A 15,771-nucleotide genomic window follows, 5' to 3' on the forward strand; every position below is an offset into this window, starting at 1 on the left:
TTTGTTTTACAAACTGAGGTTCTGGGGCAACTCTGCATCAAGCAAGTCTATAGGCCCCATTTATCCAAAAGCATTTGCTCACTTTGTGTCTCTGTGTCACATTTCGGCAGGTAATTATCACAATATGTTATTATGTGACTTGTAATAGTGATATGTGATCTTTGATGCTGCTTACTACTGTAACCGTTTTGAGACACCAAAAAACACACCCAAACGTTATCAATAAATACCGTGTGTTCTAAATGCTCCATTAAACAAGCCATTCCCCCCATCTCTCTCCCTCTCCTCTGTCTCCTTTTCCTTAGGTCTCCCTACTCTGAAACACAATACTGAAATTAGGCTGATGCCTAATCCTAGAATGGTTTGAGTGTGTTCAAGTAAAACAAGAATTGCATGTCTCTCCTTTTAAATCAAAACCTAGAAATGGAAAAAAAAAAAAAACAACCCTAGAAATGATTAAACTTAGGAAGGTATGTCAAAAACCGAAAACAGGCCAAAAGGTAGGCCTCTTACACCAGTTAGCAAAGTTGCAAATGCAAAGGAAAAGTTCATCAAGAAAATCAGTAAAATGGTACTTTCAGTAAACATATGAATGATAATACAAAACAGCCTTGTTGCTGAAATGCAGGACTTTTAAGTAGTCTGCATAGAAGACCAAACCAGACACAACATTCCCTTAAGCCAAGACCTAATGCTATTCAATTCTATTGAAAAGGGAAGAAAGAGGAAAAGAAGCTTGAAGCTGGCAGAGATCCAGCTTTATCAAGTTACCCAAAAGACCTAGCTTAGCTAATTAATGAAGATGGCTACACCAAACAATAGATTTTCATTGTAGATTAAACCACCTTAGACATTCAGAGCCACAGAGAAGTCAATGCTTGGAATCAAAGGACAGACTGACCACCTTCTTAGGGGCTAATCCAGCTGGTGACCGAAGATGAAGCCAATGCTCACTGACCATTCTGAAAATCCTAGGGCCCTTAAGAATTATGCTCAAACCACTCAGCCTGTGCACTATACATTGGACAACAATGCCTGGATGCCGGCACATCTACTGACAACGTGGGTTTACTGAATTAATGTTAAACCCACTGCTGAGATCTACTGCTCAGAGAAAAAAAGATTCCTTTTCAAACTACTGCTGCTCACTGACAATGCACCTCGTCACCCAAGAGGTCTAATGGCCAGACACAAGATTAATGTTGTTTTCATGCCTGCTGACACAACATCCATTCTGCAGCCCACAGATCAAAGCAATTTCAACTTTCCAGTCTTACTATTTATATTTAATACATACATTTCATAAGGCTATATAGCTGCCTTAGACAGTGATTCCTCTGATGGATCTGGACAAGATAAAATGAAAAACTTCTAGAAAGCATTCACCATTCTAGATGCCATTAAAAACATTTGTGCTTCGTGGGAAAAGCCTAACTATCAACAGAACAGGAGTCTGGAAGAAGCTGATTCCAATCCAACCCTCATGGATGCCTTTCAGTTGAGGGGCTCAAGACATCAGTGGACGAAATAACTGCAGATGTGGTGGAAACAGCAAGTGAACTACAATCAGAAGTGAGGCTTGAAGATGGGACTGCATTGCTGCAATCTCATGATAAAACTAACGGATGAGGAGCTGCTTCTATGGATCTGCAAAGGAAGTGGTTTCTTGAGATGCAATCCACCCCTGGTGAAGATGCTGTGGAGATTGTTGAAATGCCAACAAAGAACTTAGCAGATTACATAAATATAATTGATAACACACATCAATAGGGTTTGAGAGGACTGACTCCCAACTGTGAAAGAAGTTCTACTGTGGATGAAATGGTATCAAACCACACCACATGCTATAGAAAAATCCTTCAGGAAAAGACTCTTCATGTGGCAAACTTCAGTATCATCTTATTTTAAGAAACTGCCATAACCACCTCAACTTGATCAGTATTTAATTAAGACATGCACATTTTTTTTTTTTTTTATGATAGTCACAGAGAAAGAGAGAGAGAGAGAGAGGCAGAGACACAGACGGAGGGAGAAGCAGGCTCCATGCACTGGGAGCCTGATGTGGGATTCGATCCCGGGTCTCCAGGATCGCGCCCTGGGCCAAAGGCAGGCGCCAAACGGCTGCGCCACCCAGGGATCCCGACATGCACATTTTTTAAACGTAATGCTATTTTATACTTAACTAAGTAGAATGCAGTAACTAACTTCATTAATTAGCTTATACTTACCTAAACTATAGCTTATTATAAACTCTAAGTGTAAATATATAAATATGTAAATATATCTTATAGGTGCAAATATAACATATATACTGGGAAAACAAAAAATTCATTTGACACACTTTATTGTGATATTCACTTTACAGCACTGGTCTGGATCTGAATCTGCAAGCATCTCCAAGGTTTGTCTATGAAAGAGTGCTTGAGAGGATTCCTATTTTGAAAGAAGTTCTAGTGAGTAAAACGCTATCAAACAGCATCACATAGGTAAATACGGAGAAAGTCTGTATTTGTGAAGAGAATCAAAAAATGCCACAGCCTTCCCAAACTTCAGCATCCACCACCCTGATCAGTCAGCAGCCATCAACATCAGGGAAAGAACTTCTACCAGCAAAAAAGATTTCAACTCCCTGAAAGCTCAAATGATGGTTAGCACTTTTTATCAATGAAAGTGTTTCTTCGGGGATCCCTGGGTGACTCAGCGGTTGAGCACCTGCCTTCAGCCCAGGGCATGATCCTGGAGTCCCGGTACAGAGTCTCGCATCAGGCTCCTACACGGAGCCTGCTTCTCCCTCTGCCTGTGTCTCTGCTCCCCCCCCATGTATCTCATGGATAAATAAAATCTTAAAAGAAAAAAAAAAAAACAGTGTTTCTTCATTAAGGTGAACTTATGTATTTTTTAGACATAATGCTATTACACACTTGTTATACTATAGTATAGTATAAACATAACTTCTATATGCACTGGGAAACCAAAAAATTCATTGATGTACCCTATTGCCATATATGCTTTATTCTAGTGGTCTGGTTCCAAACCTGCAGTATATCAGAGGTACATCTGTTCTTATTCCCTGGCACAACACTCCAGGCTCATTTTGGACTTTTTACTTCAATAAATAACCACTTCTCCACAAAGCCTCAGTGCCTTTTAGTAGAGAATGGTGTTTTAAACAGGAATATGGGTCCTCTGTGTGTGCTGTTATTGAAGCATCACTTCACTGCTTATAGGCAGACAGGGGTTATGAAATCTATGTATGCATGTGAATCCACACATATATACACATCTTTATTTCTCTAAATTAAATACCACCGAGTTCTATTGATATCCCTGATCCCAATTCAAATGTCACTGAATTCATTTTAGTCTTAAGTTTTCTTTTTCTTCTTTCTCCAACAATGAGAAAACATTTCATTATCTACATTTACTAATTAGTTCAACTCAAAAAAGTATACAGATTTTTTTCATTTAAGACGTGAACAAAGTGAGAAAAAAGTATATATAAAAATTAGCTTCAGAACTGCTAACTCAAATCCCTGAAACACATTAAACTAACTAGATTACAAAATTTATATATTGTTTTTCTTGTCATTTGCCTATAGTGTCCAGTCAAGACAGTGTTTTCCAAAGTTATTTAGGTTCCTGATTTTCTTCCTCATCCCCTTCTAGGGTGATAATGTTATTCACCTTCAATGCAATTATGTTCATTTGTTTGTTTTTTAAAGACTTTAAGTAATCTCTACCCCCAATCTGGGGCTCGAACTAACAAGCCCAAGACTGAGTTGCATGCTCTACTGACTGAGCTAAGCCAGGTGCTCGCATTTGTTTGGGTTTTTTGAAATGCCTTCTTATGGTTTCTCCCATATTGTTTGGTTAGATCTTTTATTTTTTCGGCAAATGAAAGGAAGGGTACTATTGCTAAAATTAGTCAAGTATAAGGGAAAGATGGGAGTCAGTTTTATGTTTGAGGGAGAAGATTTCCTTTTTTGTAGAAGTATGATAAACCTTAACATACTTACATAAAAAGGAAAGAAACCACAAGGAAGAAATTGGGAAAAGGTCTCCATATGATCATATGGGAAGTTTTAAACAAGAGTGGTTCTCAAACTTTATGATGCATACGAATCTCCTAGAGCACTAAGTACAGGTGTCTGGGCTCCACTCTACTGTTTCTGATTCACCAGTTTAGGGAAGTGGAGGTTTGTAATTAGAATGCTGATGCTGTCTGTCCAAATATCTTAATTTGAGAATAAGTAAGAGTAAAATCAGAGGAGCTCCAAGACAGAAACATATATACATTGATATAATCAGGTACAAAATTAGAAAAACTACATTAAAATATATTGAATAGGGGATCCCTGGGTGGCTCAGCGGTTTAGCACCTGCCTTTGGCCCAGGGCACGATCCTGAAGTCCTGGGATCGATGGAGCCTGCTTCTCCTTCCTCCTGTGTCTCCGCCTCTCTATCATAAATAAATAAATCTTTAAATATATATATATATATGTATATATATGTATATGTATATACATATATGTATATATATGTAAATATATATATATATATATATATATATATATATATATAATACTACCTATTATTTCCAGACCATAAAGACACTTGACATTCATTCAAGGCTTTTAGTCTTTTTAATTTCCCACTTTAAAAAACAAAACTTTGGGGCACCTCGGTGGCACAGTTGAGCATCTAACTCTTGGCTTCAGTTCAGATCATGACCTCAGGGTCCTGAGATTCAGACCCATGGCAGGCTCCACATTCAGTGGGCAGTCTGCTTTAAATTCCTTCTCTCCCTCTCCCACTGGCCCTCCACCTCAAGCTTGCTCCTTTCTCTCTCTCTCTAAAATAAATAAAAGCTGTTAATTTTTGTTTACACATCTTAGATCAACCACTCCCCCAAATTTCTTTATTTAACCTAGAAGATTTTAAGTTGACCATCACAGTCATCTATTTTATACTGAATTTTAAATCTCCATATCTCAATTTATCATGTATTCTACTTCCACAAAACTTTTTTAAGTGAATTATCAGACGCACAAAGATGTATAAAAGCATTCACAATAGTGTTATACACATGGAAAAACTGAAACTAAGAATAGTTCATATATGTCCAGCACCAGAAAAATGATCCAGTAAATCACAGTGCATTCTTACAACCAATTACATGCAATACCTAAGCCCCTATATAAGTTCACAGTGAATGCAAAGTGTCCATAACCAGATAAAAAAAATCATAAGAATAGCAAAGATTTATGCTAATTTGTAAAGCAATTCCCAAAGTCAAATAGACAATTTTGTTATTTTTTCTGTATTTTCCAACTTGTACAACTTATTTACAATAGGCAGTAGGGAATTTTATTAATATCACAATGAAAACTACATATATTCACATATATATTACCATGATGTCCTTTACCTCAACTGTATCTGCTTCCGTTTTTGTAACTCTTGGTTTCTGAGTTCTTCCAAGCGTCTGAGTTCTTCTTGACGCCTCATGAGATCTATAAAAATAGATTACACATTAATACTTTTGCCTTCCCTTTCTGTATTTTTAAATCAATAACTATATAATTGATTGCTGGCAACATTATTATTAACTTATACTCATGCACTTAACTTCTCTTTTTGTCTATTGTATCATTTTGTAATGAAAGATTATAAGCAGTGTGATTAATCAAATTAGTATCTTTACTGGACCTGTTTCTTCCTATGTATGAAAAGAATAATAAAATTCATCCTTATGTTAAGAAATTAAGATGGTAGTAACTATTTTAACATAAGACCTGGAACATACTAAAAACAGAATGGTAGCTATATTTTCATATACATTCTTTCAAATGAATTACTATGATTTTTTTCAGCCATGAATGTAAAACCCAAAAAGATGCACTGGGAGACAGGAGCAGAGGTCACATAAGAACCCGAACAAACAGTAAAAGTAGTAAGACAGGATACTGTTTAACATCCAAATAATATCCCTCCCGATACAATTAGCATTAAGATTCCTCCCACACAAAGTCAATTTCTTCACCAACCCTTGCCATATCATCCAGAACAGGGGTTCCAGAGTAGTAGAAGATTAACTGTCAGGTAATTACTTAAGCTGGAGAAAACTAGTAGACAGCAAAAATATTTAATCTACTCATATTCCTAATAGGAAATGTTTCGATAAGCCAAAATGTAGAGAGTGTACTATGATCATTAATTACCCAAGAAAGTCTATTCAGTATATCCTATAACAATTTTATCATGGTTTTGTAAGGTAATTGCTCTTACCATATATAACAATGTAAAAATATGCATTACATTTTCTTCCACAAAAAAAGGGTAAGAAAAAAAATAAACATTTGTTTTCTATCAACTAGATTTTCTCCTTTTAAGCTGTACCATTTGAGAAAACTACTTTAACCTCTCAGAATTTCCACATCTGTAATGCTGGTTTAATAATTAGCTCAAAGACTCCAACAATAAAGTTATCAGATAAGCACATTATCCAATTTAAGTAGGAACACTATCAACTTAAAGCAAAACCAGCATTTACATTTACTAAATTATTTCTTTTAAGTTGCTCATATCCAAAATTCCTGAAATTTCAACATAGCTTACATTTTGTACACTGCCATAGTAATATCCTCCTGGGGGAATGTGTGTGTATACACACACACACACACACACACACACACATATATGAAGTTTTTTCATCCTTTGATGCAGGGACAGTAAATCAGTCAAAAACTTTTCTTAAAAAAAAAATCCAAACCATCCATCCATACACATAAAGACATCCGGTGCAGCACTACTTACTAAGAAACCAAAAGAAGTTTGAAAATGCTTTCCTAATTTGTTGACAAAGAACCTAAAATTATATCTGTAATTTCGATATCGATATATCATAACTACATGGGAATATAAGGGAATAAGAGGGAATACAGACAAATTTGGAAGTTTGCACTGGGGATGCAGGAGTGGCTCAGTGTTTAAGCATCTGCCTTTGGCTCAGGGCATGATCCCGGTCCCATGATCAAGTCCTGCCTCAGGCTCCCTGAGGGGAGCCTGCTTCTCTCTGTCTCTGCCTGTGTCTCTCATGAATAATTAAAAATCTTTGAAAAAATAAGTAAAAAGTTTGCTCTGCACTGTGTTTTCTCAATTTAATATTCTTCAAGTCAGGAAAACTGAATGTATATTCTCTAACAGTGTATTTTCCAGAAATAGAAGCACTGAATCTACAGATTGAAAGGGCATATTTAGTCCCAAAGAAAAGCAGAAACACTATACTGGTATAACAAGATGTATCTTAAATACAAGAATGAACAGATGGAAAGATGTAATAAAGTACAGTAAAATGTTAGTAACAGAATATAAGTAGTGAACACCTTAAAATTCCTTCAACATTATTTTCAAAATTTCTCTAAACAAGAGCTGCCTGGGTGGCTCAGTCAGTTAAGCATCTGACTCCTGATCTCAGTTCAAGTCTTGATCTTAGGGTTGTAAGATTAGGCTCTGTGTTGGGCTCCATTGTGGGTGTGGGGCCTACTTAAAAAGAAAAAAAGAAGAAAAAACTTCTCTTAACAAAATATTGGGGAGAAAAAACACATCCTGGGTAAGTTACTGGACTTTGCTTAAGAATCAAGTTCAAGTCATTTCTGAGACAAGAAAAATTCAGGCTTACCTCAGACTTCCCCACACAAACATTCAATGCTAGAAGACAATGAAACATGCTATCAAGTACTTAAGGAAAGGAGAAAAGGATCTATGAGTTTCAAGCACCAGTTTAAAATATAGGGATCAAGATAATATTTTAGAAGATGCAACAATTCAAGGAATGTTTTTTCTGTGAACGCTTCCTTAAATCATCATGAGAGGATAAACAATAAATGATGCTACTTAAAATTGGGTTAAAATTTAAGCACATGAAGATCATCATTAAAGAACATTAAGCTGAAATGAAAACATGGTATCAGAGAGATATGTGCACTTCCATGTTCACTCCACCATTATCCACAACAGTGAACATTTGGAAACAACCTAAGTGTTCATCAACAAATGAATGGATAAAGATGTGGTATCTGTGTATGTATGTATCTATACACCACACAATGTGGTATACACAAACATATATACACTCAACTCATATACACAGACACACAATAGATTATTCAGCCACAATAAAATGAAACTCTACATTTCCAAGAACACGGATGGACTCTGAGGCATTAAAGCTCAGTAAAATATGCCAAAGAAAGACAAATACTGCATAACTTAAACGTGAAATCTTAAAAAAAAAAAAAAAAAAAATCACACTAATAGAAACAAAGGAGTAGAAAAGTGTTGTCAGGGGCAGGGAAGTGGAGTAAAAAGAAAAAGGTTGGTAAAGAGAAAAAGCTTTCACCTATAATAAAGCCTGAGGATTTAATGTATAATGTAGTGACTATAGTTGGTGACACTGTATTGTGTAATTAAGAACTAAGAGAGGAAAAAAAAAAAAAAAAAGAACTAAGAGAGTAAAATTTGAATGTTCTAAAACACCAGAGAAAATTAGCTTTTATACTAAAAAAATAATTAAGTTAATGTCATTAATCTAGACAAATCAGATGCAAAATAAAGTTGAGAGGAAAAGAGAACAAAGGAGGAATAAATTATGCCTATTTCCTTGTTTTTTCCTTCAGTAATCAGGATCAAAAGATATTTAAAACCAATTTACTTCCACTACTTCATTTATCAGTACAAAGGCATATATATAAACAATGATGATATAAATGGAAAATTCCAGTGGTGAAAAGAGAAGACAGTAATAACAATATACCTAGCAGAGTTAATTTCATCTACTCAAAGTTTATAACTAAAGGAACAAAGATAATACAAACATAACCATGTAGAAAATTCAGGAATTGTCTCCTACGCTAATGACCAAAAACAAAGGAAGAAGGAAAAAACAGTATAATGGGATTTGGATCTAGAAAGGATTAAATAAACATTAGTAAAGTACCAAAGTACAATTATTAAAACATATTGGTGTATCAAAAAGAATTAAAATTTACAAAATGTTGCTAAGGTATATACATAAATATTCATTGAAGCATTGCTTTTACTAACAAACTGGGAAGAGAACTAGGTAGGTATCAGTCAACAGAAGAAGAGCTAAAGTAATTATTATATCCATTTAACAAAATATCATGCAACCATTTAAAAAATGAGGCAGTTCTGTAAGTATCTACTGTAGAAAGTAAAATAGCAAGGTAGAAAAAAGATAAATAGGAAATTTCTTGGTTATAAATACACATACATACTTAATGACATATTCGAGTTTACTTTTCATTAAGGGATATACAAAAGAAACTTAAAATACGGGGATCCCTGTGTGGCTCAGTGGTTTGGTGCCTGCCTTTGGCTCAGGGCGTGATCCTGGAGTCCCAGGATCAAGTCCCGCATCCAGCTCCCTGCATGAAGCCTGCTTCTCCCTCTGCCTGTGTCTCTCTGATTCTCTCTCTCTCCGTCTCTCATGAATAAATAAATAAAATCTTAAAAAAAGAAAGAAAGAAACTTAAAATACAGAAGAGACTGTGATTCCTACAAGAAAGCAGAAGGTAGAAGATAGGAGTACACTTTCTCTGTACTATTTGAGTTTTCTATTTCCATAGGTCATCTGAAGAGTCCTGTTTCTGTTTCTGCACAGCCACAGAACAAAGATTACCTAAAGTCCCTCCTGGCATCTGAATAAACCCTTAAATATGGTGTATGAACTATAAAATTGTAGAACAAAAGAAAGAAAATTGTGAATAAAAAAAAATTTTTGAACACTGAAAAAAATTGATCACCTGTAGTCTTTTGCTGAAATAAATACAAGATGTACTTTAGCACAAGTAAACCCAGAAGGAGGACACACTAAGTGATGTGCTTTTCTATTACAAACCGAAATATTGTCAACAAGGGTTATAAATAAACACACAAAAAGCAATGAAAAGATAAAAACTCAGGAGACATAACTTTACAAAATTATTCTGCTTCAAAAGTCAAGTTTTAGGGATGAGACAAATCTTCTAAGAGCTCAGAAGAGCTTTATGAGACCTGAAGAAATATTGCTCTTTGTCATCACTATATCCTCAAATACCTCAGTGTCTTCTACCAACTGACCTTAAAAAATACGTTAAGTAATGACTGTTACAATACTGTCTGTCATCATCAACAAGTATCTTGTAGTACAAATTTAAATATGTAGTACATATTTAATCATGTTATGTCCTAACCATGGCATGACTGTAGACAGTGGCAAAGTGCCCAGAAGGCTATAAGCAGAAAACAATGCATATATTGGACAGAAGTATGAGAGTAATCATGAAGCCTACGAAACGAAATCTTAAAAAATTTCCCAGTCGACTCTGATGTGTTAACAAATTTTAGAACCACAAAACCACCAGACTAGATAAAGATCTCTCTTCCATCTCTAAGCAATGATTCTGTAACCTTATCTTTTTATAAAGCACTTTAAAATTTTCTGCTAGATAAGAGACTTCGTTTATTTTGAAACATATTATGTAATATAAATGAGCTCAATTTTCTTAGAAGAGTGAACTTGCAGAACTGGTAAGTTTAGCGTCCAAATGAAACCAGAAATGTCTGACTAGTTTCTTTAGTTGTTGCACTGGATTTTGTTTAGCTTATTTAGTTTCAGGACAGTTATTTAATGACTTGATCATAAATGTTCAATAAATGTTTACTGAACAGAAAAACCAAATAAACAATCCTGGGCTTTTAGGAATTAAGAATCTATCAAAAGGATTTAAAAATGAACGATGATCATATTTTCACCTTTTAAAGAAATACTGGCTCTCGTATGAAGAACAGATTGGAAGAACCAAGATTAAATGACAGTCCAATAAGAAGACTACCGCAGAAACCTAGGTAAGCATCCCGGTGCCTTGATCTCTGGGGGTAGCAAAGACAATGTAGGTAAATGTTTACTGAAATGTTAAAAAAATAAAATAAAATAAAAAACAGCAAAATAGAGAGTAATCAAATGCTTATTTTAAGAAATACAAACTATTATGGATAGTTGAAAAAATGAGTGGCAGGAATAACCAGAAGAAATTATTTAGAGAATTACAGAACACAAAAGAAGCAAAGAGATAATAAAGGCATAAAAAGAAACACAAGAGGATAAGAGGAAAAGCGAGCTTCTACATATATTTAAGTAGCTTATCATGTTAGGTGTCTGACCAATGAATAGAAGAATAAACGATCACCCATTAGGACTGCTCTGAAAAGTTCAGTTAGTTGTATCTCAAATGTTTAAAATATTCTTGCCAACTACAAATTCAATCCTCCTGAATCCCCATATCCGTCAGCATACATGAAATCTTTTTCATTCCTGCCAAAGAATATCCATCTGTAATCTTTGGACAGACAGTATAATCTTATACAACCAGCATTTGTCTTAATTCTTCTTTCCATCAATCAAAATCTTTTAAGTTTTTAATTCCAGTGCAATATTAGTGTCAGGTATACACCAAAACAAAATTTTGATTATGTGACTTTATCCCAAATCTACATACCAAAAATTACCCACTGTGCTTCTCTTTTTGCCAGCAAATCATCTATTTTTACAAGCAAAATTTAAAAACCCTTTAATAACCTCTAAACTATACAACTTATATAGGTAAACTGTTTTTTCTTTTTAAATGCAGGGCTTGAATTCATAACCCTAAGATTAAGACCTGAGTTGAGATCAAGAGTCAGATGCTTAACCAACTGAGCCACCCAGGGACCCAAAAACTTATTTTAATAAGGGATTCTGAGATTGTTGGTTTATTAAAGGAAGTTCTTAGAAAAGGGAGATTTTTTTTCTAATAAAGTGAGAGTCCCAACTATCTCTAAACTCCTAACTGGCAACTTAAATAGTTAATAGGTAACACTGGGAAATATAAACTTAGCTTTAAGAAAAAAAAAATTAGGGATGCCTGGGTGGCTCAGCGACTGAGCATCTGCCTTTGGCTCAGGGCATGATCCTGGGTCCGGGGATGGAGTCCCACATCGGGCACCCTGCAAGGAGCCTGCTTCTCCCTCTGCCTATGTCTCTGCTTCTCTCTTGTGTCTCTCATGAATTAAAAAATAAAAAAATTTTAAAAAAATTAAAAACAGAGGAAAAAACCATACCGTATCTATTTGAAAGCCCATTTTGGAGACACCTGGGTGGCTCAGTCAGTTAAGCGGCTGACTTTGGCTCATGGTCATGATCCCAGGGTTCTGGGATAGAGCCTTGTGAGAGGTTCTCTGCTCAGTGGGGAGTCTGCCTCTTCCCCCTACTCATGTTCTCTCTCTCTCAAATAAATAAAATAAAATAAAATCTTAAAAAAATTTTTTTTTTACCTTGCCTCATTAGCATTAATTGGTGTTCGTGCCTGGCTGCTTCCATTTCTGCTTCCAGTTTCTCTTTGGCTTCTCTGATGTTTCTATCAACCTGCTCACGCTGCTGCTTTTCCATTTCATCAAGAGCCTTCCATCGGGATGCATATTCAAATTCAAATGTCCCAGGCTGAGCAAAACGTGGCGGCTGTTCTCTTTCCCTAAGTTCACATTTGAAAACACAGAAATATATGTTTAAAAGGCAAAACAATAAATAAGAATTACAAGAACAACCATTTACTAAGCAGTTGCAATGCTCATTGCACTGTGTCAGGCAAGTACTCTACATGTTTACCTCACGGCAATATCGTAATGCATGTTTTAATAGCCCTGAGTTAAGAGACAGCCCGAGGATGCCCACCCAACAAGTAAGAACAGAACCAAGACTCCAATGTAAGCAATCTGATTATTACAAGGTGCACTCCCCTAATTATCACCTTCAATGAGGCCTTTCTGATTTTCACTCAATTTTATGTAAGGCAATCTACAACACATGAATCAAATACGCCCTAAATTAACCATCTAGAATCAAATTTTTCTTCTAAAAGGAGTAACTTTTGGGCAGCCTCGGTGGCTCAGGGGTTTAGCACCGCCTTTGGCCCAGGGTGTGGTCTTGAAGACCTGGGATCAAGTCCCAGGTCGGACTCCCTACAGGGAGCCTGCTTCTCCCTCTGCCTGTGTCTCTGCCTCCCTCTATGAGTGTCTCTCATGAATAAATAAATAAAAATAAAAATAAATAATAAAAATAAAAGTAGTAACTTTCAGGGATAGTACTAAAAGCAGATAGCACATTGAGTATTACGTGCTAAGCAAATTGGCTATGCCAAAAAACAAAGGCCTCACTTACAAATATATCTATTAATTGCTGTAACTCAAGTACCTAGCACAATATCTAGCAAACTATATACATTTAACATTTATTTCTTGAATGATCAGCAAACAACCAAAAAATTTTTTTAAAAGATAATGACCTATGGATGTACTTGAAATTCAAAGAATTTTTTCAATTATTCTTGCCTATCACAACTTCTATTTAAAAATACCGGTAAATGGGGATCCCTGGGTGGCTCAGCGGTTTAGTGCCTGCCTTCGGCCCAGGGCATGATCCTGGAGTCCCAGGATCAAGTCTCGCATCGGACTCCCTGCATGGAGCCTGCTTCTCTGTCTGCCTGTGTCTCTGCCTCTCTATCTCACATGAATAAATAAATAAAATCTTAAAAATAAAATAAAATACTGGTAAAAATAGAATCCCTATCCCACCAATGTAAGTATAGATGCCTTGCAATCCTAAATTTTAACTTTTATTTTAGGGTGGAGAGGGAAAGATGGGTAGGTGAGACAAATGTGGGAGAGCCAGGGAGAGGTTGTCACAGAAGAAAAGATGTAGTAACAAGGAAGAGCTTCAAAGATATTCAGAGGTATATAAGGAAAATCAAAGTTAATCATGATCTGGAATTCTATACCTAAAAAATAGATTTGGACTTTTTCTTTTTAAAACATTGACTGGAGGGGGTTCCCTGGGTGGCTCAGCAGTTTGGCACCTGCCTTCAGCCCAGGGTGTGATCCTGGAGTCTCGGGATCAAGTCCCATGTTGGGCTCCCTGCATGGAGCCTGCTTCTCCCTCTGCCTGTGTCTCTGCCTCTCTGTGTCTCTCATGAATAAATAAATAAAAAATTAAAAAAAAAAAAAAAAAAAAACATTGACTAGAAAAGGGAAAGGAATGAGGGGAATCAACCACCTACTAATTTTTCTGGCAGAATATTTCTTAGTAATTCCTCAATCAGACTTGGGACTATAATCATAAATATTTTTAAAATCTTCCGTTTTCTCAAAGGGAAACACTAAAAACAATATGGATTTAAGGAGTTAGAATAAATTTGAATCATGGCTCTTATGCTTTGTGAACATTCTCTTCTGAACATAACCCTTTAGTAGCAAACTAGAAATATAACCAGATCTAATAAAGTTTTCTGGGTAATTAAATCAGTATATAAACAAACACTCTTATATGCATATAAATTCCACTTTCTTTAACACCCTTAAAACTCTATTCTCTAATTCTTAAATCCAAAAGTATGCTGTAGTTCAAATGTGTAATGGTAAACTATAACCACAAAAAATGTCAAGTGTCTAGGAAGTCATAGTAAGTCTTTGAAAAATAGCATTGTATGAGAAATTAAAATGGTTCTGAATTACAACTGATGATATCACCAACCCTCTTCCTTTAATATTTTTCATCGTCTATATACTAGAGTATTCCGGGACTCACTCCTTTGACATAGTTCTCTATCACATGTGGTAACTGTAGCCCAGAGAACTCATCTAAATTCCAGATGTGAATCCAACTACTTACTTGACCTCTTGGATGTTGAAAACTGTCTCAAACGTAACATGCCCAAACAAAGTTCCTGAACTTCCTCCCCCAAAACTGCTCCTCCTACAGGATTCTCCAGACTGATCATTAGCAATTTCCAAATTTCCAGTTACTCTGGCCTACCACCATGTAATCATGCTTTCAACTCTCTCCCATATCCATCAACAAAATCCAAAGTCTATTTTCAAACTATATCCTGAATCTGACCACTTCTCATCATCAACACTGCAATCTCCACTTCAACAGGCTCCAAACTTACTATCTTCTCCAATTCTACTCTTGGTTCTTTTTTTTTTTTTTTTTTTTTCTACTCTTGGTTCTTTATAAATCTATTCTTAAAACAGCCAAAAAAAGCTATTGTTAAATTTAGGATTAAATCACTACTCTGGGGCAGCCTGGGTGGGCTCAGCGGTTTAATGCTGCCTTCAGCCCAGGGCGTGATCCTGGAAACCCGAGATCGAGTCCCGCATCAGGCTCCCTGCATGGAGCCTGTGTCTCTAACCTCTCTCTGTCTCTCTCATGAATAAATAAATAAAATCTTTAAAAAATAAAAATAAATAAATCACTACTCTGCTCCTTCCTTTCTCATAAAATACAAAAACCAAGATATCAGCTTAATAACCAGCAAGGCACAACAATCTGCTCTCCTCCCAACATCCCTTATCTACTTCATCCCTACTGTTTCCTCTCCTTACTCACCATGCTCCAGCTAAACTGGCCTCTCTACTGTTCCTAGAACTTGCCAGAGTCTTCTCTCAAGGCCTTTATAGTTACTGTTTCCTCTGCTGAGATCACTATTTTCTCTACTCCATCCTAATTCTGATCCTATACAGTTAGCTTCCTCCCCACTCCTTCAAGCTATAATTAAATCTCACCTTCTCAGTAGGGCTTCTCCAACCACCTGTACAAAGAACCACACTTCTCTGTTCCAAAGCTTTCATTTTCCTGTATCTTTCTGCTATATTTATTTTACTAATTTTATTGTT

The 15,771-nt window shown here is 35.9% G+C and overlaps 1 protein-coding gene across 1 annotated transcript in view; it reads right to left on the reverse strand.

The window, feature by feature from the left end:
• The window catches only part of PSPC1 (paraspeckle component 1), a 69,607-nt gene that overhangs the window by 26,829 nt on the left and 27,007 nt on the right, over window positions 1-15,771 (reverse strand). Inside the window, exons 4-5 of the mRNA XM_041765688.1 lie at window positions 12,376-12,572; window positions 5,429-5,513 (exon numbers count right to left, since the gene is read on the reverse strand). Of these exons, the coding sequence (XP_041621622.1) occupies window positions 5,429-5,513; window positions 12,376-12,572 (282 nt within the window). The remainder of the gene's footprint in view (window positions 1-5,428; window positions 5,514-12,375; window positions 12,573-15,771) is intronic.

The sequence above is a fragment of the Vulpes lagopus genome, chromosome 8 (genome assembly GCF_018345385.1).
Source record: "Vulpes lagopus strain Blue_001 chromosome 8, ASM1834538v1, whole genome shotgun sequence".
Classification (NCBI taxonomy): Eukaryota; Metazoa; Chordata; class Mammalia; order Carnivora; family Canidae; genus Vulpes; species Vulpes lagopus.